This window comes from Nicotiana sylvestris, chromosome 9 (genome assembly GCF_000393655.2).
Source record: "Nicotiana sylvestris chromosome 9, ASM39365v2, whole genome shotgun sequence".
Classification (NCBI taxonomy): Eukaryota; Viridiplantae; Streptophyta; class Magnoliopsida; order Solanales; family Solanaceae; genus Nicotiana; species Nicotiana sylvestris.
Genome location: NC_091065.1, coordinates 60,827,245 through 60,854,561, shown reverse-complemented (window position 1 = coordinate 60,854,561; position 27,317 = coordinate 60,827,245). Strand labels below are relative to the sequence as shown.

The 27,317-nt window shown below is 39.0% G+C and overlaps 2 protein-coding genes across 2 annotated transcripts; one reads left to right on the top strand and one right to left on the bottom strand.

Annotated features, from left to right (window-relative positions):
• Window positions 1-3,546: 3,546 nt before the first annotated feature.
• On the bottom strand, window positions 3,547-3,951 carry LOC138877649 (uncharacterized mitochondrial protein AtMg00810-like). Its single transcript, XM_070157275.1, has 2 exons — window positions 3,675-3,951; window positions 3,547-3,614 (listed from the first exon to the last, which is right to left on the bottom strand). Exons 1-2 carry the CDS (start codon window positions 3,949-3,951, stop codon window positions 3,547-3,549), a joined length of 345 nt encoding a protein of 114 aa, XP_070013376.1.
• A 19,940-nt stretch (window positions 3,952-23,891) lies between these two features.
• LOC104250134 (putative kinase-like protein TMKL1) lies at window positions 23,892-27,317 on the top strand. Its single transcript, XM_009806696.2, has 2 exons — window positions 23,892-25,378; window positions 26,455-27,317. The coding sequence occupies exons 1-2, from the start codon at window positions 24,004-24,006 to the stop codon at window positions 27,090-27,092; spliced, it is 2,013 nt and encodes a 670-aa protein (XP_009804998.1). The 5' UTR covers window positions 23,892-24,003; the 3' UTR covers window positions 27,093-27,317.

The window sequence follows — 27,317 nt, the reverse complement described above, 5'->3', positions numbered from 1 at the left end:
TAAAAAGATATTGGGACCTTTTTCGACAAATAAATCGAAGAGAAATGAAGGGGTAAATCTTAACTAAGTATAATAATCTCTAGAACAAAGGGTACACAAGGTGAATACAGAGGGGGATCTTTCTTGACCTTATCAAGATGAATCCTTAAATAATCTTGACATCAATCGTTTATGTAAGCAAGTGTTCTTAGTTAAAAAAATGCAGAAGAAGACCCCCACAAGGTTGTCTTTATGCAATATATAAGGGACAAACCCCTTTTAATCCCTAAAAGACAAATCATAGAGAATATTCGAAAGAATATTCCTAATGCCCCGTAATGGACCTACACTACTGCAAAGTTCATACGGTCTCTTGTTCGCTCGTTTGTTGTCCCTTGCAGGATGTTGAGCTACGAGGATCTCGTCGCTTGTCATACTCATCAACAGTCGTGGTCGTCCAAATTTGGACCCATACAGTTAGTCCCTCCGCTTGTCGAGGTTGCAACTTGGTGCGTCCTCGATAAGTGGACACCACTCGCTCTTATGGATAAATTTGGTCTTATGAGGCATTACGGATTGGCCAATAATGGGCGGTAAGCGTGCTCAGTGAGACACCGGATAGCATATTTTATCAGGAAATGACGTCATCTCCACGTGTGTCATCATTATGCGTGTTTTCGATAGAGGGGTTGAGGGCTTGTCGCTTCGATTTTGGTGCCACTCTGCAACCTTATGCTTCGATTCTGGCACCACTCAATCCTATAAATAGGTGGAGGGTTTGTTTTTTCAAAAACTCTTGGCCATTTCATTTCTGGTTATCCTTTCTCATTCCTCCCGAGTTTATTCTAACAACCTTCTGCTTTTTCTTCTTCTCCCTTTCTTCGTTCACAACTTTCTCTACTGTTTTAACACCTTTTTCATCGAAGAAATGCCAAGAAAACATCGATCTCGTGAGGGGGTTTCTGAGGCCGCCTTGTTGTCTGTGGCGCTCCCTTCTGGCGGTGAAGATATGAAGGTGGAGGAGGGGGATAGTTTTCCCACTGTGGAGGAGTTGCTGCCAAGACACTCCATGTCTCGAAGTGACTTCCTCAAGGCTCCTCCTCCTACTCCTGCCCCGTAACTGGAAATTTTTAGAAACATTACTGTGCAGAAAGACATTATAGTGCAACAGATTAAACTAGAAGTTAGGGAAAGAATGTATATGCTCGGGGGCTTAAAGAGAACTAGAAAATGCATAGGATTGTTACAAGAGATATGTAATTAGTTGTTCTTTTTCTGAGGCCTATATGACGTGCTCTTAATTTGTAAATAATCTGGTTTATAGGAATGGTAATATTCACATGTGTTACCAAAAAAAAATAGTAAAACTCGTCGATAACAATTGTACTAATATATTTGAATATGTTATATTAAGGTATTATTGTTACAATAATTTGTTTAGTTGTTTACAATTTTAAACAGTAACATCGCTTGCATATATTCTTGTCTACACCATTGATTATCGAGTGAACGTTAGTGAACACGTTCAAACTTTAAGTCTATATATTAATCTACTTCTGAAAGTCTGAGTTATATTCAAGTCCAAATATAAAACCAAAAAATCTAGTCTTATTCTTTTGCATATCCAATCATAATACAAGGAGAATTTATTTCAAATATGTATTAAGCAACGAAAATCTTAGCTTAAGCCTATTTTTCCACACCAATCATTGCTCTTAAGAGGCATCCGCCTCAAGAGAGTTGTTAGATCGGATGCCACGTCTGCTTGCAAGGAGATATGCGAAGAATGTTTTATGTTTGATTAATTATCGCACAGACATTGTTTTCACTTACAAGTGATTAGCTAATTTTTATATCGGTAAATTAAGATCATCTCAATTAGAAACTGCTTTTTGAATTCTATGATACATAGGAAAAAGTGCAAATGAAGAGTACTTTATCAATAATGTCTTTCTAAAATTAAGCTAAACAAAATTCTGGGGCCGTACGCAGGTAAAAATCTGATTTAGTACCATTTAATTGATCCTAGGGCAAGATCTATTCACAATCACAAATTGAAGCACTTTACGGACATATATATCGCAAATTGAAATAGTTACATCATTGAGTTTTGAAGACCAATTTTTTAAAGAAAAAGTAAAAAAGGTAGCGCTCATCAGCTAGCAGTGGTGATATGTAAAAGGAGAGCATAACTCTGAGTAGCATTCGACAAAGCATGGGGGGAGACAGCGTGTTGCATGTTGGGAAAGAAGAGATCAAATTAAAGTAGCAATTACATATATATATATATGATACATCAACTCTAATCGATTTAAAAGTTCAACCCACGCCAGCCACGACTCTACAGTCAATGTAAATCATCACCAACAGTCAAAGAGGTAGCTTTTATCTTCATGCAATGTATAATAAATCACTCCTTTTTGAGTTGCCTACACAAATTAAAAGAGGAGGCGTCCGACAAATAGTACCTGGGCAGATTATTTTTTTGTATTTAATTTTAATTTTGTTGTATGGTAAGAACTGAATGTATACGATACTGCCGTACGCACGGTGTCTTCATTAATATCTACATCCGTCTATGAGTAGCAAATGCGCGCTGAGTTGCTGCATGAGAATAAGGAAGGAAGAAGTATCTCCAAGATCCCAAAGTGAAAAACTTCTAGCATTATTGATTAATAAATGAATATTGGATCTTATTCAACCCCAAATATAGCTCAAAAGATAAGAGTTGTCCAAGTTGGTATAAGAAGATTGTATCGCGTTCTTTCAATCAATGTGAGACATTCTAACACTCTCCTGACACACTCGGCGAGATTGGACATCTGCATTGTAGCTAAATGTAACATGGAGAGTCAATATCGAGTAACACATCAATAAGGATGAGTGTAACCCTTTACCAAAATAAGAAAATGAATATTAACTCGTACTCAATCACAAAAGGTAGCTCAATTTGTTAGTAGAGAAAGCTTGGAGAAGAAATCATTAGAATTTAAGAATAGCTCAATGAGCTAATTCAGTACAAGACTACCGACTATATACACCTCTAACTAACAATTAGTTACTAAGTAACTAAAATAACTCTAACACACTCTAACTTCTAACATTTACAATTAGGTCCCATATCTTACTAACTTCTAAACGCTATACACTTAACTATATATTCCAATACTCCCCCTCAAGCTGAAGGGTGTAAAATATTTAACACACCAAGCTTGTTAAGTAGAAACTGATGCTAAGGTTATTCCAATCCTTTAGTGAGTATGTCTACTTGTTGATTTCGTGTAGATACATATTATGGTTGTAGCATCCCTTGCTTAAGCTTCTCCATGATGAAATGACAATCTATTTCAATATGCTTTGTTCGTTCATGAAAGATGGGATTAGCAACTATTTGAATTTCTACCTTACTATTTGAGAATAGGATAACTAATTGATGGATTGGGGTCCCTAGTTATGCAAACAGTCCTCTCAACCACACTATCTCAGCTACTGCAGATGTTATACTCTTGTATTCAGCTTCAGCACTGCTTCGAGAGACTGTGTGTTGCTTCTTCGACCTCCAAGAAATTAAAGAATCTCCAACTTAACAAGGTAGCCACTGACTGATCTTCTACTCATTGGGCATGCTGCCCAGTCTGAGTCACATAATCCAACCAAGACATCAGTTTGTTGTCTTCTCATGATCACTCACATACCTGGCTCCTGTTTCAGGTATTTCGCCACACGAGTAGCATTATCCTTGTGAGATCTTTTGGTAGTTTGCATAAATTGACATAAGACTTGTACTGCATAGCTAATGTCTGGTCTAGTAACTGTAAGATATAAGAGTTTTCTGATAAATTTCTGGTAACTTGTGGCATCTATCAAAGGGTTAAGTCCTTGACTACCAATCCCCTTATCATACTCAAGAGAAGTCAGCTTCTGATTGAGTTCTAGAGGTATAACAGCAGGTTTAGCTCCACTTAAGCCCATCTATGAAATGAGTTCTAAAGTGTATTTCCTCTGATTAAGAAGAATTCCCTTCTGAGACCTCAAAACTTCAATCCCCAGAAAATATCTTAACTCACCTAAATCCTTCACCTTGAACTTCTGATGCAGTATTGACTTGGCTTCATTAATGAGTTCTATGTTGTTTCTTCTTAGCAATAGGTCATCCACATAGATTAGAATAATTACTATCTCATTTTCAAACCTTTTAGTGAATAAAGAGTAATCATAGGCACTATGACTGAAGCATGCACTAAGTTAGGCTTCTGTGGGCTTAAGATTCCACTGTTTTGATGCTTGTTTAAGTCCATACAGGAACTTCAGCAGCCTACAAACCTTGTTCTCCCCCTGTCTTTGAAAACCTTGTGGTAAGTCCATGTAAACTTCCTCCTCTAGGTCTCCTTGTAGGAAAGCATTGAAGACATCCATTTGATAGAGGGACCAATCTTTGGTAGCAGCTAATGCTATGACTGATCGAAATGTCAACATTTTTGCAACTGGTGAGAAAGTATCATGGTAGTCTAGGCCCTCTTGTTGATTATATCCTTTGGCAACAAGTCGAGCCTTAAACCTCTCCACCTCTCCATTAGCTTTGTACTTGATTTTGTAAACCCATTTTGATCCTATAGAGGATTTTCCAGGTGGCAGGTCCACCACCACCTAGGTCTTATTGTCCTCTAGAGATTCAATCTCCTATTTCATGGCTTGTACCCATATGTCATCTTTCACTGCTTCCCTAAAACTGTGTGGTTCTGTGATTGTTGAGAAAGCCATGATGTAATCCTTGTATTTATGTGTGACATTGTCATAAGATAGGAAATTTGATATTGGATAAGGACACTGAGAATTCTTCATTCCACCTACTAGATAATCTTTCATCCAAATAAGAGGGTTCTTTGTTCTAGTTGACTGTCTAGGGAGAGCAGTGGAAGTAGGAGTAGTAGGTGCTATGGGAAGTTCAGTTGGGGCCAATTTAATTGACATCTATGAATCTACATTTCCTGGTGTATCTGTATGATCAGCTATATCATGATCAGCTATATATGTGGTATTTGTTTGTTCTACTACAACACCACTATTGTCAAATGTATCATGTGTTGCATCTACATCTGAACCTGCTTGTTGAATCTGATAGGTCTGGATCTATGGTGATCATCTCTTCTCTTTGCATTGTTTCAAAGGCACCATCTATATGACTTGGGAATTGATTAGTAGGAATAGATTGTTGGTGTTGTGAGATGAGAAAAGGAAATGTTGATTCCCTAAATATGACATCCCTCCTTACAAAGAAAGAGTTAGTCTTTCTATCAAACAATCTATATCACTTTTGAGTAGTGGAATACCCCATTAGAACAGCTTCCCTAGCTCTAGGTCCAACTTTGTCCTCCTTCACCACATTTGTAGCATAACATAAACATCCAAAAGTACTCAGATATGTTATGGGTGTTGTCTGCTATGTAGCAAATCAAAAGGGCTCTTACCACCCAGTACTCTAGTAGGAAGTTTGTTTATAAGATAAATAATTGTTTCCACACATTCCCCCAAAACTTACTTGGTATTCCAGCCTGAAACTTCAGTGCTCTTGCAATGTCTAAGATGCGCCTATGTTTTCTTTCATCCACTCTATTTTATTATGGGGTATGCGCACAACTACTTTGGTGAATTAATCCATGATTTTGTAAGAAAACATTCCACTAATGGTTAAAGAATTTGTGACGACCCGGCTAGTCGTCTCATGAGTTACTGCTCCATTTTCCCCATTTCTGCTTCTTTATGCTTCGTTATCCATGTTTTGTAGTATCGAGTTGATCGGATCGAATCCGGAATGATTTTGGTAAAGTTTGAGACACCTAGTCTCTTTTTAAGGAAGTTTGAGTTGGAAAAGTCAACCGGATGTTGACTTATGTGTTAGAGGACTCGGATGTGAGTTTTGATGGTTAGGTTAGCTTCGGGAGGTGATTATGTCTTAGGAGTGTGATCGGAATAGGTTTTGGAGGGTTGGAGTAGTTTTAGGCTTGAATTAGCGAAGTTGATATTTTGGCGATTTCCGGTTGGTAGGCAAGATTTTGATATAGGGGTCGGAATGGAGTTCCAAGAGTTGCAGTAGCTCCGTTGTGTCACTTGGGATATGTGTGTAAAATTTCAGGTCATTCGGACGTGGTTTGGTTAGGTTTTTGAAAAAAGCGTATTTCGGAAGATTTTAGAAACTTAGGCTTGAATCCGATGTGATTTGATAGATTTGATGTTGTTTGAGGAATTTTGATTATTGGAACAAGTTTGAATAAGGTATTGGGTTATGTTTGTGCTTTTGGTTGAGGTCCCGGGGGCCTCAGGATGATTTCGGGTGGTCATCAGAGAAGTTGAAAGGTTATTACAGCTGCTGAGATTTTTCTGCTTCTAGTATTTTCGCACCTGGAGTTTGGGGACCGCATGTGCGGTGCAGCACGTGCGGAAGGGGGAGCCGCTGAAGCGGATTTGAGAGGAAGAGTCAGAAACCGTAGACGCGGTATTTGGACCGCACGTGCGGAGTCACAGGTGCGGATATTGGGTCGCAAATGCGGTTTGCGGCTGGTAAGTGAATTCCGCAGAAGCGGAGGATTTGACCGCATATGCGGTACCGCAGAAGCGGGTTTTGGACCGCAGATGCAGAAAATCCTGGGTAGAACATATAAGTTATTTCATTTCGCGAGATGTAGCTATTTCACCATTTTTGACTTCGGCTTGGGAGCTTCTTGGGCGAATTGAGAGATGGATTTCAAGAGAACTTCATTGAGGTAAGGAATTTAGACCTAAAGCTCGTTCCTATGCTATTATTTCATGGATTAGGGCAAGAAATTATGGAAATCAAAGGTTAAAATTGGGGAAACTAGGTCTTGAGAACTTAGGCCTTTAATTGTGGATTTGAAGGACCATTTGGAGTCGGATTTGAGAACTTTTGATATGTATATACTTGTGGGGAGATAAGGAATCTATTGATGTGAAAATTTCTGAATTCCAAGACGTGGGCTTGGGGGTCAAGTTTTGGTAATTTCGAGATTTGTGCCCTTTGTTGATTATTTTCGCTTGGACTTTGTTCCCTTAGCATATGTTAACGTCCTCGTTCTGATTTTGGGTAGATTCGACGTGCGTGGAGGCCGATTCGAGGGGCAAAGGTGTCACGAGCTAGGGATTTAGCCGGTTTGAGGTGAGTAATGTTTGTAAATGATGTTCTAAGGGTTTGACACCCCGGATTTGCACGTCATAGTGCTATATTGAGGTGACACACACGATTGATGATGAGCGTGGGGTCGTGCACTATTGGGGATTGTGACTTGGTCCGTCCTGATGGTTTTACCACGTATTTGACTGGAATCTATTCGTTATCATCATTATTTGGGCTGAATGCCATATTTGGGCTTTGTGCCAACTATTTGAACCCTATTTGTTTTATATTTCCTGACTATTTTGACTTTATACTTGAACTCAATCATGTTATTTTCCACTATTTTCGTACTCAGCCATGTTTACTCAGTTTTAATACTTAAATGATATTTTTAAATGATGTCTGGGCTGAGAAATACTATTTTACTATTGCCCGAGTGGCTTGTGAGGACTTTTGACTGAGTGAGGCCGAGGGCCTATGTTGTGAGAAAATATTTGACACTGATTATGAGGCCGAGGGCCTGAGATATGTACGCCACGGGGTGGCTTGTTTGATATGAGGCCGAGGGCCTAATGATGATGCCACGAGGTGGCTTGATATTGCCCTTGGGCCATAAGGGGCCCCTCCAGGAGTTTGCACACCCCAAGTGAGTGTGGGTACCCATTGTGATGTGAGATTGAGCTCGAGGGGCTGTTATCATTCTGAGATGTTTCCCGAGGGGCAGATGTGGTGATACTGTGCCCGAGGGGCGAACTTCTATTTGTTTACTCTACCTTAATTACCTGTCAATTACTTGTTTATTTGTTGAAAGAGGATTTTACTTGACTTTCCACTGTTGTACTGCTTTTAAATGGTTTTACTGCTTCATTATAGAATGCCTTGTGCCTTACGTGTTTTCTTACTTTCAGTCGTTATTTAAATTTGTTACTCACTGAGTTGGAGTACTCACTTTACTCCATGCACCCTTGTGTGCCTTACATGATATTATCTGCTACTTTGGATTATCTATTCATGTTTAGACTGTTTCTAAATGCTAAATTGTTAATAATTGGAAAAATGGGAAGTGTCGGCTGCCCTTGTCTTCACGAGAGGCGCCATCATGACCGGGTCTGGGTTTAGGGTCGTGACAAGTTGGTATCAGAGCCTAGGTTACATAGGTCTCATGAGTCATGAGCAGATTTAGTAAAGTCTTGCGGATCGGTACGGAGACGTCTGTATTTATCCTCGAGAGGCTGCAGAACCTTTAGGAAAAACTTCATATTCTTGAAATTTTTGTTATGCAAACTTGTTGATCCAAGTACTAAACTTCTATTATTCTATCCTCTAACAGATGGTGAGGACACGCGCTACTGGTCGGGGTGGACGAACCCTAGTACCACCAGATGTGGCCACCAGAGGCTGACGACGTGTTCGTGGTCGTGGTAGAGCAGAGAGGGCAGCACCTATAGATCCACCAGCTGCCCCAGCTCAAGATCAAGCTCTAGCTATGGATGCTCCAGTATCACCAGTTCAGACACCAGCTGTGCCCATCGTGATTCCGGGTCTTCAGGAAGCCTTGGTACAGATCTTATCCATTTGCACTGGCCTGGCTCAGGCAATTTCAGCCACTACATCCACAGCTACTTCTCAGGCCGGAAGAGGCAATCAGATTCCCGCCGGTCACACACCTGAGCAGGTCGTGCAGGGACTCTAAACGTCGGGGGTGCATCCAGCCTAGCCGGTTGCAGCTACTCAGGACTATATATTTCCTGCCATGCCGGAGGACGAGCAGCGTAGGCTGGAGAGGTTTGGTAGTCTTTAGCCTCCGTCATTTAGTGGTGCAGAGGGCGAGGATGCCCGGGGATTTTTGGACAACTGTTAGAGGATGCTTCGTACTGTAGGTATTCTGGAGACTAGCGGGGTCGCTTTTACCACCTATCAGTATTCAGGAGCTGCTTTTACTTAATGGGAGGATTTTTAGAGGCGTAGGCCTATTAGTGCAGCACCCCTTTCCTGGCAGCAGTTCTATGTTCTCTTCCTGGAGAAGTATGTGCCGAAATCTTACAAAAAGGAGCTGCGTAGGCAATTTGAGTGGATGCGACATGGGGAGATAACCGTGTCGCAGTATGAGTTGAAGTTCTCTGAGTTGGCTCGTCATGCCATCTGGTTGGTCCCAATAGATAGAGTGAGGATCAGGAGGTTTGTTGATGGTCTTACTTATCAGCTCTGTACTCTTATGACTAGGGAGAGGGTATCTGGTGCTACTTTCAAGGAGGTGGTGGATATTGACCGTGAGATTGAGTCTGTTCGTTGTCAGGAGCAAGAGGAGAGGAAGGCCAAGAGGATCTGGCAACTATAGTGGTGCTCCTTCGAGGAGCCAATTTTAGCACAGCAGAGGCCGTTCATTCAAGCCTGCTCAGTCAGCTTGCCTAGGTTATCGTGGGGCATCTTCGGGTCATAGTTATCATGGTTCTCAACAAGGCCAGTCATCACTAAGCACCCTTCCAGCTCAGAGTTCGACCCGTGCTCCATCAGCTCAGGGCTCTTCTATGCCGAGTATTTTTGCTAGTCACTCTGGTGCGAGGGGTTCCCTTCAGTCCCCTTCTCCAGCACCTGGGAGTTGTTATGAGTGTGGTGAGATGGGTCACATGTGGAGGCAGTGTCCTCATCCTTTTGCTAGTTCATCCCAGCAGAGGGGTCAATCATTGGCTTCAGCGCCATCTACTTCATCACCACCCGCTCCGCCAGCTAGGGGTGGAGGTCAGTCAGCCAGGGGTCACCCCAGAGGGGAAGGTCGATCAGGGGGCGGTCAGGCCCATTTCTATGCACTCCCAGGCAGACCCGATGCTATTGCTTTAGATGATGTTATTACACGTATTGTTTTAGTCTGCCACAGAGATGCCTCTGTATTATTTGATCACGGTTCCACCTTTTCTTATGTGTTATGATACTTTGCTCGCTATTTGGGTATGCCCCGTGAGTTTCTTGCTTTACTTGTTCGTGTATCTACCCCGGTGGGCGATACTATTATTGTAAACCGTGTGTACCGGTCGTGTTTGGTGACCATTAGGGGTCTGGAGACTCGAGTGGATTTATTACTGTTGAGCATGGTGGATTTTAATGTCATTTTGGGCATGGATTGTTATCTCTGTGTCGTGCTATTTTGGACTGTCACACTAAGACAATCACATTGACTATGCCGGGTGTGCCACTGATTGAGTGGCGAGGTGTGACTGATTATATTCCTAGTAGAGTGATCTCATTCTTGAAAACCCAGCATATGGTTGGGAAGGGTTGTCTTTCATATCTAGCGTTTGTGAGGGATGTCGGAGCTGAGACTCCTAGTATGGATTTTGTCCCAGTTGTGAGGGATTTTCCCGATGTGTTTCCTGCAGACCTGTCGGGCATGCCATCGGACAGGGATATTGATTTTGGTATTGACTTGGTGCTGGGCACTCAGCTCATTTCTATTCTATCGTATCGTATGGCACCAACGGAGTTGAAAGAATTGAAGGAGCAGCTTCAGGAACTCCTAGATAAGGGGTTCATTCGGCCTAGTGTGTCACCTTGGGGTGCGTTGGTTCTGTTTGTGAAGAAGAAGGATGGCACTATGAGGATGTGTATTAATTATAGGCAATTGAACAAGGTAACAATTAAGAACAAGTATCCTTCGCCTCGCATTAATGGTTTATTCGACCAGCTTCAGGGAGAGAGGGTGTTCTCTAAGATTGATATCCGTTCGGGTTATCACCAGTTCAAGATTAGGGATTTAGATATTCTTAAGACGGCTTTCAGGACCCAATATGGTCATTATGAGTTCTTGGTGATGTTTTTTGGGCTGACCAATGCCCCAGTAGCATTCATGCATTTGATGAACAGTGTGTTCCGGCCTTATCTCAATTCATTTGTCATAGTCTTCCTTGATGATATTCTGGTGTATTCGCGTAGTCAAGAGGAGAACGCGGAGCATTTGAGAGTTGTGTTGCAGAGATTGAGGGAGGAGAAGCTTTATGCAAAATTCTCTAAGTTGAGTTTTGGATTAGTTCAGTGGCTTTCTTGGGGCACGTGGTGTCCAGCGAGGGTATTCAGGTTGATCCAAAGAAGATAGAGGCGGTTTAGAGTTGGCCCAGACCGTCCTCAGCTACAGAGATTTGCAGCTTTCTTGGTTTGGTAGGCTATTATCACTGGTTTGTTCAGGTATTCTCATCTATCGCATCGCCCTTGACCAAGTTGACTCAGAAGGGTGCTCCATTTGTATGGTCGAATGAGTGTGAGGAGAGCTTTCAGAAGCTCAAGACAGGTTTGACCACAGCTCCAGTGTTGGTCTTGCCATCAGCTTCAGGTTCATATACCGTGTATTGTGATGCTTCAAGAGTTGGGATTGGTTGTGTATTAATGCAGGAGGGTAGAGTTATTGCTTATGCTTCTCGTCAGTTGAAGCCACATGAGAAGAACTACCCCGTTCATGATTTGGAGTTGGCATAGTTCACGCGTTGAAGATTTGGAGACATTACCTGTATGGCGTATCTTGTGAGGTGTTCACTGATCATCGCAGTCTTCAGCATTTGTTCAAGAAAAAGGATCTTAATTTGAGGTAGTGGAGATGGTTGGAGTTGCTTAAGGACTATAATATCACTATATTGTACCATCTGGGAAAGGCCAATGTGGTGGCCGATGCTTTGAGTTGAAAGGCAATGAGTATGGGGAGCTTGGCATATATTCTAGTTGGGGAGAGACCTCTTGCAGTTGATGTTCAGGCCTTGGCCAATCGGTTCATGAGGTTGGATATTTCGGAGCCCAGTCGGGTATTGGCTTGTGTGGTTTCTCGGTCTTCCTTATATGATCGCATTAGAGAGCGCCAGTATGATGATCCGCATTTGCTTGTCCTTAAGGACAGAGTTTAGCATTATGATGCCAGAGATGTGACCATTGGTGATGATGGGGTGTTGAGGATGCAGCGTCGGATTTGTGTGCCCAATGTGGATGGGCTTCGGGAGTTGATTTTGGAGGAGGCCCATAGCTCGCGGTATTCCATTCATCCGGGTGCCGCGAAGATGTACCAGGATTTAAGGCAGCACTATTAGTAGAGAAGGATGAAGAAAGATATTGTGGGATTCATAGCTCGGTGTCTCAATTGTCAGCAGGCGAAATATGAGCATCAGAGACCGGGTGGCTTGCTTCAGCAGATGGTTATTCCTGAGTGGAAGTGGGAGAGGATCACTATGGACTTTGTTGTTGGACTTCCATGGACTTTGAAGAAGTTCGATGCTATTTGGGTGATTGTGGATCGGATGACCAAGTCCGCACACCTCATTCCTGTGTGTACTACCTATTCTTTAGAGTGGTTGGCAGACATCTATATCCGGGAGATTGTTTGTTTGCATGGTGTTCTGGTTTCCATCATTTCATATAGAGGTACTCAGTTTACTTTGCAATTTTGGAGGGCCGTGTAGAGAGAGTTGGGTACTCAGGTGGAGTTGAGCATAGTTTTTCATCCTTAGACGGACGGGCAGTCCGAGCGCACTATTCAGATATTGGAGGACATGTTTTATGCTTGTGTCATTGATTTCGGAGGGTCATAGGATCAGTTTCTACCGCTTGTAGAGTTTGCTTATAACAACAGCTACCAGTTGAGTATTCAGATGGCTCCATATGAGGCTTTGTATGGGGGTGTAGATCTCCAGTTGGTTGGTTCGATCCCGGTGAGGCTATTGGGGATAGACTTGGTGCAGGATGCCTTGGAGAAGGTGAAAGTGATTCAGGAGAGGCTTCGTACAGAGCAGTCGAGGCAAAAGAGTTATGCTGACAAGAAGGTGCGAGATGTGTCCTACATGGTTGGGGAGAAGGTTCTATTGAAGGTTTCACCCATGAAGGATGTTATGAGATTTGGGAAGAAAGGGAAATTGAGTTTGTGGTTCATTGGGCCTTTTGAAGTGCTCCGTAGGATTGGGGAGGTGGATTATGAGCTTGCTTTGCCACCCAGCTTGTCGAGTCTACATCCAGTATTTCATGTTTCTCTACTCCGGAAGTCTATTGGGGATCCGTCTCATGTTTTGGATTTCAGCACGGTTCAGTTAGAGGATGATTTGACTTACGATGTGGAGCCAGTAGCTATTTTGGGTCGTCAGGTTCGAAAGTTGAGGTCAAAGGATATAGCTTTAGTGAAAGTGCAGTAGAGAGGTCCGCCCGTGGAGGAGGCTACCTGGGAGACTGAGCGGGAGATGCAGAGCAGATATCCTCACCTGTTTGAGGCTCCAGGTATATTTCTTGATTCTTTCGCGAACGAACATTTGTTTAAGTTGGGGAGAATGTGACAACCTGGCCAGTCGTCTCATGAGTTACCGCTCCGTTTTCCCCATTTCTGCTTCTTTATGCTTTGTTATCCATGTTTTGTGGTATCGGGTTGGTCGGATCGAATTCGGAATGATTTTGGTAAGGTTTGAGACACTTAGTCTCTTTTTAAGAAAGTTTGAGTTGGAAAAGTCAACCGTATGTTGACTTATGTGTTAGAGGACTCGGATGTGAGTTCTGATGGTTTGGTTAGCTTCAGAAGGTGATTTATGGCTTAGGAGTGTGATCAGAATGGGTTTTGGAGGGTTGGAGTAGGTTTAGGCTTGAATTGGCGAAGTTGATATTTTGGCGATTTTCGGTTGGTAGGCGAGATTTTGATATAGGGGTCAGAATGGAATTCCAAGACTTACAGTAGCTCTGTCATGTCATTTGGGATGTGTGTGTAAAATTTCAGGTCATTCGGACATGGTTTGGTTGGGTTTTTGATCAAAAGCGTATTTCGGAAGATTTTAGAAACTTAGGCTTGAATCCGATGTGATTTGGTAGATTTGATATTATTTGAGGCGTTTTGATGATTGGAACAAGTTTGAATAAGGTATTGGGTTATGTTTGTACTTTTGGTTGAGGTCCCGGGGGCCTCGGGATGATTTCGGGTGGTCGTCAGAGAAGTTGAAAGGTTATTGCAGCTACAGAGATTTTTCTGCTTCTGATGTTTTCGCACCTGCGTTTGGGGACCGCAGGTGTGGTGCCGCACGTGCAAAAGGGGAGCCATAGAAGCGAATTTGAGAGGAAGATTCAGGAACTGCAGACGCGGTATTTGGACCGCACCTGCGGAGTCGCAAGTGCGGAGATTGGATCGCAGATGCGGTTTGCGGCTGGTAAGTGAATTCCGCAGAAGTGGAGGATTTGACCGCATATGCGGTACCGCAGAATCGGGTTTTGGACCACAGATGCGGAAAAGCCTGGGCAGAACATATAAGTTATTTCATTTCGTGAGATTTAGCTATTTCACCATTTTTGACTTCGGCTTGGGAGCTTCTTAGGCAAATTGAGAGGGGGATTTCAAGAGAACTTCATTGAGGTAAGGAATTTAGACCTAAAACGCGTTCCTATGCTATTATTTCATGGATTAGGGCTAGAAATTATGGAAATCAAAGGTTAAAATTGGGGAAACTAGATCTTGCGAACTTAGGCCTTTAATTGTGAATTTGAAGGACCATTTGGGGTTGGATTTGAGAACTTTTGATATGTATGAACTCGTGGGGAGATAAGGAATCTATTGATGTGAAAATTTCTGAATTCCAAGACGTGGGCCCAAGGGTCGGGTTTTGGTAATTTCGGGATTTGTGCCCTTTGTTGATTGTTTTCGCTTGGGCTTTGTTCCCTTAGCATATGTTGACGTCCTCGTTCTGATTTTGGATAGATTCGACGCGCGTGGAGGACGATTCGAGGGGCAAAAGCATCGCGAGCTAAAGATTTTGCCAGTTCGAGGTGAGTAATGTTTGTAAATGATGTTCTGAGGGTTTGAAACCCCGGATTTGCATGTTGTAGTGCTATATTGAGGTGATGCACACGCTTGATGACGAGCGTGGGGTCATGCACTATTGGGAATTGTGACTTGGTTCGTCCCGATTAATGGTTTTACCGCGTATTTGACTAGAATCTATTTGCTATCATCATTATTTGGGTTGAATGCCATATTTGGGCTTCGTGCCAACTATTTGAACCCTTCAAGGATTTTTGTTGATATTTCCTCACTGTTTTGAATTTATACTTGAACTCAGTCATGTTATTTTCCAATGTTTTCGTACTCAGCCATGTTTACTTAGTTTTAATACTTAAATGATATTTTTAAATGATGTCTGGGCTTTGAAACACTGTTTTACTATTGCCCGAGTGGCTTGTGAGGATTTTTGACTGAGTGAGGCCGAGGGCCTATGTTGTGAGGAAACATTTCACACTGATTATGAGGCCGAGGGCCTGAGATATGTATGCCATGAGGTGGCTTGTTTGATATGAGGCCGAGGGCCTAGTGATGATGCCACGAGGTGGCTTGATATTGGGCTTGGGCCGTAAGGGGCCCCTCTAGGAGTCTGCACACCCCCAGTGAGTGCGGGTACCCATTGTGATGTAAGATAGAGCCCGAGGGGCTGTTATTGTTCTAAGATGTTGCCCGAGGGGCGGATGTGGTGATACTGTGCTCGAGGGGCGAACTTCTATTTGTTTACTTTACCTTAATTACCTGTCCATTACTTGTTTATTTGTTGAAAGAGGATTTTACTTGACTTTCCACTGTTGTATTGCTTTTAAATGGTTTTACTGCTTCATTATAGAATGCTTTGTGCCTTACGTATTTTTCTACTTTCATTCGTTATTTACATTTGTTACTCACTGAGTTGGAGTACTCACTTTACTCCCTGCACCTCTATGTGCAGATTCAGACGTTGCTGATCCTGCCAGTGCAAGTTGAGAACTCCCGATGAACATTCGGAGTTCACGAGGTAGTTGCTTGACGTCTGCAGACCCGTGTTTCTCCCTCTTTATCATTTCTATCTGATATCAGACTTTTGTACTAGTTGTAGACCTTTCAGACTTGTATTAGGTTTTATAGATGCTCATGACTAGTGACACCCGGTTAGGGCTGTGTTGGGTTGTTCTTCTGCGTATTTATGATATTATCTTCTACTTTGGATTATCTATTCATGTTTAGACTGTTTCTAAATGCTAAATTGTTAATAATTGAAAAAATGGGAAGTGTCGGCTGGCCTTGTCTTCACGAGAGGTGTCATTACTACCGGGTCCGGGTTTAGGGTCGTGACAGAATTCTTTACCATTGTTTGTCCTAACTGTCTTAACACAAACACCAAATTGATTTTGTACCATGCAAAAGAACTGTTTTAAAAATATGATTGTTTCACTTTTCAACTGTATGAGAAAAATTTAGGTTGCTCTAGTGTAATCATCAACAACTGTAAGAAAGTAATGCTTATTATCATGTGTAACTACCTTATAAGGTCCCCATACATACATGTGAACAAGTTGAAAAGGCTTAGTACTTAGGTGCTGACTCATAGAGAAGTTTAACCTATGTTGCTTAGCTAATGGACAAATAGAACATTTATTGTGTAATGTACTGTCTACTTTATTATGCAAAAAAGAAACATGTTGCGTTACTGACAATTAAGGATGTCCTAATCTCCTGTGCCAAAGTTCTCCTGTATCTTTGTTCTTCTCCACTGAACTGATATGAGCAGTTATTTGTTCTGTTATTCTTCCTCTTATCAGATAAAGGCCACCAGTTTCCTTATCAATCCCCTTCACCCTGCCACTGTAAAGATTCTGAAAGACACATATTTTTGGCAGGAATAGAGCACCATATCTGGTTAACTTTGAAATTGACATTAAGTTAAACTTAAAGTCAGGAACATACAACACATTTTCTAGTTTAGTATATGTTGAAATCTGTGTACTACCAATATGTGTAACATCAGTACTGTCTCCATTTGGTAATCTCACCTTTTCTCTTTTACAACTATCTACATTCTTGACATCTTGTAGTAATTTTAGTGAAGATGTTTTGTGATGTGTGGCCCCTGAGTCCACTATCCAATTGTCATTATAGACACTTGAGGCAAGACATACAATATTACCTACCATGTTTGTTTGTGTCTGATTATCAACATTTGAATCCTTGTTGAGCAAGTGAAGTATATGCTGGTATTGTGCTTCAGTAAAGAAGTAATATCCTTTCTGTTGTGCTTCTTCCTGTGAATTGGAGGTTACTGGTCCTTCCACATTGTTGATTGTAGTGAAAGGTCCTTTAGTCCTATACTCTCTAGTGTGATAATTCTTCTTCCCTTTGAAATCGTCAAGGTAACCAATTGATTTTAAAACAATTCTCGTTAGTGTGGCTCTTCATATGGCAATGCTCACACTATAGGAATTGTTTCTTTCCTCGAAAACCTTGACCTCTTCCAACTTGCATTGCCATAGGATTCACCTTTTCTGCCATTGCACTACCGCCCATAGATTGTTGGCTTTCATCTTGTGTGATCATAGCATATGCTTGGTTGAGTGTATGTTCAGTCGTTTTCATTCAAACCGTCCAAAAACTGCATCATCCTTTGTTGATGCAGATGTACAATATATTCCTTTTATTTCACACATCCACAGTTCGGAGAAGGTACAAGCACATTATATTTAGCCCATAAATCCTTCAGCATTGTAAAGTACACAGCAACAATATCAGATCATTAGTTACGCTTTGCTTTTAGAGCAAGGCGCATAGATCTACTCCACAGGCCGTAATTCTCAGATCCTATGAGTTGAATTGAAATCAATACCGGTCCTGGGGTGTCGGAAGGTTGCAGGAACAAAGGATGAGTGTAATCGATCTTCGTCTTCTCCGCCATTGACGTGTGACCTCAAACTCAATTAAATCGCACAATCAAAGATAAACAGTAACAAAATTGACCTAATTTTGGAGAAATTTTATCAATCTGCTGGGAAATGAAGAACACAGTTATGAACTTCAGTTTTGAAGATGTAAGGAAACGATTTTACTGAATTAAGTCGTTGCATCCATGAATCGTTCTCCACAGCTCTGATACCATGTTAATAGAGAAAGCTTGGAGAAGAAATCACTGGAATTGAAGAATAGCTCAATGAGCTAATTGAGTACAAGACTGCCGACTATATACACCTCTAACTAACAATTAGTTACTAAGTAACTAAAATAACTCCAACACACTCTAACTTCTAACATGTACAATTAGGTCCCCATATCTTACTAACTTCTAAACTCTATACACTTAACTATATATTCCAATACAATTAACTCTCTCGACAAATGCGAGCCGCTAACAATATTATCCGTACATTTTGATATCAAACCTAAAGCAACACTTGTTTGGAGTTGTTGGTGACTTGATCGGCATTTAGTTTTAGCAATAAGGTCTACGTTTCGTACCAGGGGCAATCAATGATATTGAGCTATAAAATTCTGGAAGTTGATGCGGATGGAACTATAAAAGCTCTTTTGTGTAAAGAAAGACACATTTGGAGATGCTAACAGTGTCATGTCAAGGAGGACACTGATAAATGCAAAGGTAGATAAATCTATCAATGCTTTTTTGTGTTAGCCGAAAGGGAAACACAGCAGCAATTGGGTTCATTTCATAGTTCTGGATATGCTCCCCCATTCGATCTTTTTGTCAATACCATCGAGGTCAGATAGTTGAAATACCTTCACATTTAATTAGAGGTTTTATGTTTGAATTATAAAAGTATTTTGGTAGAAAGTATTTGCTTCCTATAATAAACTTATACAATGTAAATTTGTATTAGTCGAATCAAAGATTTCAGATAACGAATAATAAAGGGAAAAAAATAATTGGCCAATGACTGTAATTTTTCCAATAACAATTGGCCGTTACTCGAAAGTCCAAACATGACCAGTTAAGAATTCAAGGAATCCACTACGTATATCATAATATTACAGATCATCATCACACAGTGACAACATCAATTGACCTAGCTAGTACCTAGTAATATGGATCTTTAAGGGAACTTGGAACACTGATGAAAACCTTTTGAAGACGGTTGGCCGTTAATTGAATATACTCCATATTCAATACATATTTTATTGGATTTCAGAAAATGACATGAAATGAGTAATAAATACTTCAGGTAGGGGTGTACATGGACCGGGTTAGTTCGATTTTTATCAAAACCAAACCAAACCAACTATATCGGTTTGGATTGGTTCGGTTTGTCAGTTTTATCGGGTTTTCCGATTTTTATTACTTACATATTATTTCAATCTTACTTTGTTAAATATTTGATAAGTATATATCTATTTAGTAAAAATATAAAAAATTGACAAACATATTATCGATTAAAATATTCTTATGGAAAAATTCTATTAGTAACACATGGAGTAATAATTATTTTTTTAGTCGTCTGACAATAATTTTTCGTTGATATACACTTTCAGGTTAACCGAATTTAGTAATTAAACATAAAAATCAATATGATACCTAAATATTAATAACCACTTCACATCCGAAAAAGATATAAGAATTTAATAGACCTTAACATATGATATGAATATGGAAGAACAAAGAGATAGATGCATTTCAGTAACACTTGATAAGAAAGTGATCATACAACCCATTATTTAAGGTCAATAAATATGGAGCACTTCATATTCTATTAAAATTTATAGACCGCAAGAGAATCACAAATATTTCTAGACAATTTTTAAAGAAAAATTTATATAAAATCTTAAAAATATATTTAAAAAATTATATATTTATATGTCGGGTTGGTTCGGGTTTTTTAACTCAATACCAAACCAGATCAAACCGAACCAAATTGGGTTTTTTAACCTGTTTGATTTGACTTTTCGGTTTGGTGCGATTTTTTGATTTGATTTGTACACCCCTAACTACGGGTATAACAGAAAAATTTCTTCTCATAATATGCATAAAGTAACAAGTAAAAATAAAAATTAATTTTTAATATACATGAAAGTAAAAGTGAACTGATGGAGTAGGTTAATTGGTCATTTGAATTTCGATCTAGAAAAGCACATCCTAAAATGGGACTTGTCGGCGCTGATCAAAATCAACCAAAATCTTTTTAAACGGTTGATCTACACAATACCTAAATAAACAAAATGATAGTCATATTTAATACGTTAAGGGAAGAAATCCCAAAATCAAAATTGGTTATCTGTCTTTTTCCGTTGTGAAAGTAGCTATAATATTCCCTCAGTTCCAAAAGAATTGCACCGTTATCATCTGAAAAGTTTAATGTCAGGTTTTTTTTTCTTTCATAATGATAGTTTCAAATATTTTTAACTATAATTATGTCTCTTAGTACTTTTGTATAATTGGAAACAAATTTTATTTTAACATATCAAGAAATCAATATTCAAATTCACACAAAGTGGTTGTGTTTACAATATTGTATGCAGGGACGCGTCGTTCTTCGTTCTTTGTGGAATGAAGAAAGTGACATTTCGACAATAACATATCATGAAGCTCAATAAGTGGATTCAAATGGGTGAATTAAGCTAAATTTGGGCGAGCTAAATGGTTTGTTGAATGATGAATCAATAAACAAGTTTGCACAAAATTTAATTGGGTCAGGATGGGTGTGTTAATTTGGAATATCAAACAAGCGCCATAACTCAATCCGCCTAAGACGAAATTATTTTCATTTGTTTATTTATTCATTTTTTTTGTTTAATTACCAATCAAGTAACATAAGTTTTTTCCTATATTTAATATGGTTATATCTAACCAATCAAATCTAAATTTCTTTTATTTAATTGCACACGCTTTAAAAAGGCTAATTTGTGTTGCGACGAAAAAGGATTTGTGTTGTGCTCAAATTTACCCGCTAATAATAACATATTATGCTAAACTCGTCCAAACTTGAGCCAGATAGGCGGATTTTTCCGAACTAAATTTAACACTCGTACTCCGGATGAGTGCTGTTTGATTATGAAAGGACCTACCTAATTCCAAACAAAATTTAAGGATTCACCTCTTGAGAAAATTTTATTTTGTGTCTCATACAACTGACACTAGTTGTATGTGGCATTTTTTTTGTCTTACAGTTTTGTGGACCTAAATTTTTATGCACTCAAAAATATAAGATTGAGGTCCACAAATTTGTGAGAAAAAAAGAACATCGCACAATTTATGTGAGGCACACAATAAAACTTCCCGCTTACTTTAGTGTGTTGATAACTTGATATCTCTACCAACTTTTCTAGTCACGCGAGCGTCACTTCTCCTTTTGTATGTATTGCAAACAATTGCAGGGTCCGTTTGGTTTAAATAGGTTGTAGTGGATGGACAATATGCTCTCCCTTTAATTGATGACTAGTAGTGACCCACAAAAAACATTGGCCCTTATGTAATCCATTTTCAAAAAGATACCCTTGAGCCCGCAACACAGTATCCGCTCGATAAAAATTTATTTGCACCAATTTTTATGTCAAATCTATGTAAATTATTAAGTCACAAAATTATTGTGAAAATAAGTATTAATTTATCATAATTATAACTAGGGGCGTACATATGTCGGGTTGGTTCGGATTTTACAATTACCAAACCAAACTAATTATGTCGGGTTATTAAATCTAAAGACCAAACCAAACCAAACCAAAAAAACTCGGGCTTTTCAATCTCGAGTTTTCGGGTTTTTCGAATTTTTTTCCGGTAAAATCTTCGTAGAACAACATATAATGTATGCTCAAAATATTTCTTTAATCATAGTCAGATACAATTATATAAAGTATTTTCCAAAAAATAATACAAAATATAATATGTGTCATGGCATTATCCTAAAATATTCAACAATAAAGACAATAAAATTATGTAATATAAATATTGCTAATTAAAAAGTCATAATAAAAATAAACATAATCTAAAAGTACTAAGTCATGCTAAAATAAATAGACTAATAAGGGAGTATTAATTACATGACTAAACGCTAAAGAAAAATAAAAATAGGTTATGCATTTTTATCTAAATTATTGCAAAATAAAAAATAGATATTCAATACATTCTCGTTCGTAATATTAAATTAAATGTCTTTTGTTAGCATTAGTATTGATTTGATTTTGGTTTGGGCTTTTGTTAGCATTATTTAATTTACTAATATTAATGGCTATAAAATTTATTGGAGCATTCAAAAGTTCTAAGTCTAACCTTGAAATAATACCTTAAAAGATAAAATTATGAAAATTTTTAAAAAATATTTATAAATTACATCACAATAAGTATATTTATATATTAAATATATCTAAAATTTCTATATATGTAATGTGAGATTAATTTGGTTTCGGTTTGACTTTCTTTAGTTAAAACCAAACCAAACCAAACCAATTATAGTCGACCAAATTATAGTCGGATTTTTTTTTTCGGTTTGACTCGGATTATCGGGTTAGTGCTGTTTGTCGGTTTCCTTTGTACACCCCTAATTATAGGTATGTTTGTGAAAATATATTTATTGAATTAATATGTAAACACCGAAGTTTTTGCACCCTACCACTCCCCAGCGTTCGAAACTTGGAAACGGAAAAATCTGTGGACACGTGTGGCCCCCACAGAGAATCAATAGTCAAATACACTTGACCTTCCTCGTTTGCCTAATAGCTGTCGTTTAGCAAATAATCTCCCTTCTTCTTCTTCTCATTTCTCAAAGGAAAGGAAGAAACCAATGCTTTTTGAAAATTAAGACAAAACAAAATCAGCAGTTTCAAAGACAAGCGTGCCGATTTTTGTCATATACATGTTGACAGCATATCTGATACTGTCCCCCCCCCCCCCCCCGTGTACTATTGCATTCCCTCACACATTATTATTCACTATGTTACTTAGGATTCTTTAAAAAACTATTTTTTGAGGATTCAATAAGATTATTAAAGAATGCAAGCAATGTAGATTATTCATCACAACCTTTAAGAACTCTACTGGTGCTAAAATCAATCAACTATCCCTTAGTATCAAACTAATTAAAGTAGTGCAGATGATTTCATACCATCACATCTTAATTTTAGTCTTTATTATATTTTGAAGTTATTTATACTTTTTACCATCAGTAAATAGTTTCGCATTTGTTCTTACCTTCAATAAAGTTCCAATAATAATTTAGTATTACCAATTATGATCTAAAATTACCTCGGCTATAATTTAGATTGAATTGTATGTACAATAAGTGTGGGATAATTATTAATAATAAAAATGTTAAAGAACCAAAATATAAGAAAGGACAAATTGAATATTTTGTACCCCTCCGTTCATTTTTACTTGTTCATTATTGACTTTGCACACCCCTTAAGAACTACTCCCTCCGGTTCACAATAAGTGAGCAGTTTCATTTTAGCACGCCCATTAAGAAAATTCTAAATCATATACAAAAATACCTAGTATGACTAAATTATCCTTATTAAATATTGGTCACATAGTTATAGTGAGGAGTGAGAAAACTTTTTAGGGATATCCACATAAGGGTAAAAGGGAAAAACAAATTAAATTTTTTCTTGGTTATCTAACTGGACACTTATTTTGAACCAAAATGAAAAAGTAAGCTGATCACTTATTGTGAACCGGAGGGAGCAATAAATAAAGTGCATAATTTACTATGATACCCATATTAATTGGTATATAGTCTTAATGAATTTGAAAAATGATTTGGAATGATAATTAATGCTAAGGACAAAATAGAAAAAATAAATTATTTTATTTTAATATGTAAAAGTGGACAAGTAAAAATAAAAATTTATTTTTAAAATAATGAACAAGTAAAAGTGAACGGAAGGAGTATGATATATAAATATTTTTGACCCTCTTCTCTAAAAGATTTCACATTGTTTAACTAGTTTTATGTGCGATTTTAGCTGACTACTATTATGTTTTTGTGAAGCCCTTGTTATGCATTTTAATTATAGAGATGTATAATTAAATGAAAGCAAGTACTAAGAGCTGGTTTGTAGTAAAAAAAGTTGTCAGCTTTCCCAAAAAGAAAAACCCCAACAAAAAACTCTCCATTTCCCTCACTCATCACACTCCTCTTTTACTTGTGTCTTTTTCCTCTTCACTTCATTCATGGCACTTCAGAGGCTGCTTCTCTCCTTGTACATTCTCTTTTTCATAGCCTTCACTAGCTTGTACACTTCTTCTGCTGCTGCTGCATCTGATGTTGAGCTTCTCTTGCTAAAGATCAAACCCTCACTTCAGGGCAGTTCAGAGAATTTGTTGTTATCTTCTTGGAACACTTCAGTTCCACTCTGTCAATGGAGAGGTCTCAAATGGGTTTTCATCAATGGAACTTCTTTGCTCTGCACTGACCTCTCTTCACCTCAATGGACAAGTCTTTTACTTTACAGAAACCCATCTTTGCATCTTGTTTCTCTTCAGTTGCCATCAGCTAATCTCACTGGAACACTCCCAAGAGAACTTGGTGAGCTTTCTACATTGCAAAGTCTTTATCTTGGTGTTAATTCACTCCATGGGAACATTCCTCTTGAGCTTGGCTACAGCTCTTCTCTCTCTGATATTGAGTTGAGTAGCAACACTCTGAGTGGGACAGTTCCAGCTTCAATATGGAATCTTTGTGATAGGCTTGTTTCTCTCAGGCTTCATGGTAATTCTTTGTCTGGTTCTCTTCCTAACCCTGCATTGCCTGATGCTACTTGTAAAAATTTGCAGTTTCTTGATTTTGGGCAAAACATGTTTTCTGGGTATTTTCCTGAATTTATAACTAGGTTTAATGGTCTTAAAGATCTTGATTTGGGGGATAACAATTTTTCTGGGCCAGTTCCTGACACTTTAGCTGCATTAAAGCTGGAAAAATTGAATCTTTCACACAATAATTTTAGTGGGGTGTTGCCAAATTTTGGGGAATCAAAGTTTGGTGTGGAGGTTTTTGAGGGGAACAATCCTACTCTTTGTGGGCATCCTTTAGGGCCTTGTAGTGGAAGCTCTGGTTTGAGTCCTGGTGCAATTGCTGGTATTGTTATTGGTTTGATGAGTGCAATGGTGGTTGTGGTGTCATTGTTGATTGGGTATTTTCAAGGGAAAAAGAGAAAACATGCAGATGAAGAAGAGGATGAATTTGAGGAAGTTGAAGATGAGGAAACTGGCGATGGCGGTGGTGGTGAGGGGAAGTTAATCTTGTTTCAAGGGGGTGAGCATCTGACACTGGAGGATGTGCTGAATGCGACGGGGCAAGTGATGGAGAAGACTAGTTATGGGACTATTTATAAGGCAAAATTAGCTGATGGTGGAACCATTGCTTTGAGGTTGTTGAGGGAAGGCAGTTGTAAGGATGGAAGTTCATGTTTATCTGTGATTAAACATCTGGGAAAAGTTAGACATGAGAATTTGATTCCTTTGAGAGCCTTCTATCAAGGGAAGAGAGGGGAGAAGCTTCTCATTTACGATTATCTCCCCAACAGAAATCTTCATGAACTCTTACATGGTAAATTCTTATCTTCTTTTATGCTTTCATGCTTACTCTTTCAAGTTCTACTAATGAAATCAACGCAAGTTTACTCAGTCTCATGTAGATGAATATTTCTGATTATGATGAGTTGAAATTCTTGTATTAGTCATTGCTTCATGTGTGTGGAGCAATATAAAGGATTAATGGTTTTAAACCACAGAAGTTGCAGCCTCTTCCTCAAGGTTTGGTCGTAAGTGGAGTATTAGTGCATAATTAGATCAATGAAAACAACCATGAAATTATAAATTTGATTGAATCAACATCTTAAGAGTAACTGAATTAGTAATCTAAAGAACCGAATAGAGATAAGAAGTCACAGGAATAGCGAGCATGTTTGACTTATTCTGAACTATAGATAAGTTAATCCTACCTATATCCTCTCCTGTGCTTAATCTTGCATTTCTTGTGTACTCTTGCATACACGAACTACCATGAGTACCTATTTTGCCAACAAAGAAGAAGTAGCCTCATTATATTTGCTTACTCATCCAACAAAAAAAAATAGCTCATTATCTCTAGACTATGGATATCAGTATTAGATGCCTAGGTCAACCATTCATCTATTATTTTACTTTCAAGAACTATGTAGCCCTAGATGAACTGATCATAGCTCATTTCCCAGCATTTAAGCTTGGACAGGTAAGCTTCACTCATTCTTTTACAAGCTTCATGCATGCCTAAGATTTTGTGGCTGTTTTATCGTTCTTTCAACCTTGATTTGCTATGCAAGTTTTGTGCCATCACTCTGTCTTAAAGAATATCCATCAGGCATAGGAAGAACTATTAGGAAATTGTGGTAAATGAAGGTATAAGTGACCGCATCTTCAGTCACTTTGTACCAGTAATCTTCCGTCTTTAAGAACAACTAGTATTACTCTTTTATCAGAGAAAGCGATATGTTGATTTTGGCTCTAGGCAATCCCTGTAAAGTGGATTCGGATAGTATTAAATTATTTAAATCACAGCATTTGACTTTCAGACCTAATATAGTCACACTTATTGTGGCTGTTTCTGTATCAAATTTGATTATGATATTTCCTGATTGTGTTCAGAATCAAGAGTTGGGAAGCCAGTATTGAATTGGGCTAGGCGACACAAAATAGCATTGGGCATAGCCAGAGGACTAGCACACCTTCATGGTCTGGAAACACCCATTACCCATGGGAATGTTAGGTCAAAGAATGTTCTTGTCGATGAATTCTTCGTTGCCAGGCTTACTGAATTTGGACTTGACAAGATAATGATCCCAGTTGTAGCTGATGAAATCATAGCACTCGCAAAAGCTGATGGTTACAAGCCACCTGAGCTGCAAAGAATGAAGAAGTGCAATTCGAGAACTGATGTTTACGCTTTTGGAATCCTACTACTGGAGATTCTGCTAGGAAAGAAGCCTGGAAAGAATGGAAGAAATGGCGACAATGTTGATTTGCCTGCACTAGTGAAAGTAGCCGTTTTGGAGGAAACAACAATGGAGGTATTCGACGTGGAACTTCTGAAGGGAATTAGGAATCCAATGGAAGAAGGTTTGGTACAAGCCTTGAGACTTGCGATGGGTTGTTGTGCTCCTGTGGCTACCGTTAGACCGTCGATGGAAGAAGTCGTACGGCAGTTGGAGGAGAACAGACCGAGAAACCGGTCTGCTTTGTACAGCCCTGCTGAAACTAGGAGTGGAAGTGGTACTCCCTTTTAAAGCTCATGTTGTGATTTTAGTAATGAGTATTGTTTCATATTATGCCTCTTTTTTTCTCCTAAAGGAAAGAGGGCTAAATGGTTATAGCTTTCTTACTCTTTCAACTATTTATCTTTGGCTTTGCATTGTTAGGGAAAATCTTTCCATAGACAAATTGACAATAGACAATATGTCACGTTAGACAGCAAATTGGATATTATAGTGTGCTTTTTTTCTCTCTTTCAA

Coding starts and splice junctions, on each gene's coding strand:
- LOC104250134 (XM_009806696.2), top strand. CDS start 24,004: ATGGCACTTCAGAGGCTGCTTCTCTCCTTGTACATTCTCTTTTTCATA. Junction 25,379..26,454: donor TCTTCATGAACTCTTACATG/GTAAATTCTTAT, acceptor GATTGTGTTCAG/AATCAAGAGTTGGGAAGCCA.
- LOC138877649 (XM_070157275.1), bottom strand. CDS start 3,951: ATGGGCTTAAGTGGAGCTAAACCTGCTGTTATACCTCTAGAACTCAAT. Junction 3,615..3,674: donor ATACCTGAAACAGGAGCCAG/GTATGTGAGTGA, acceptor TATGTGACTCAG/ACTGGGCAGCATGCCCAATG.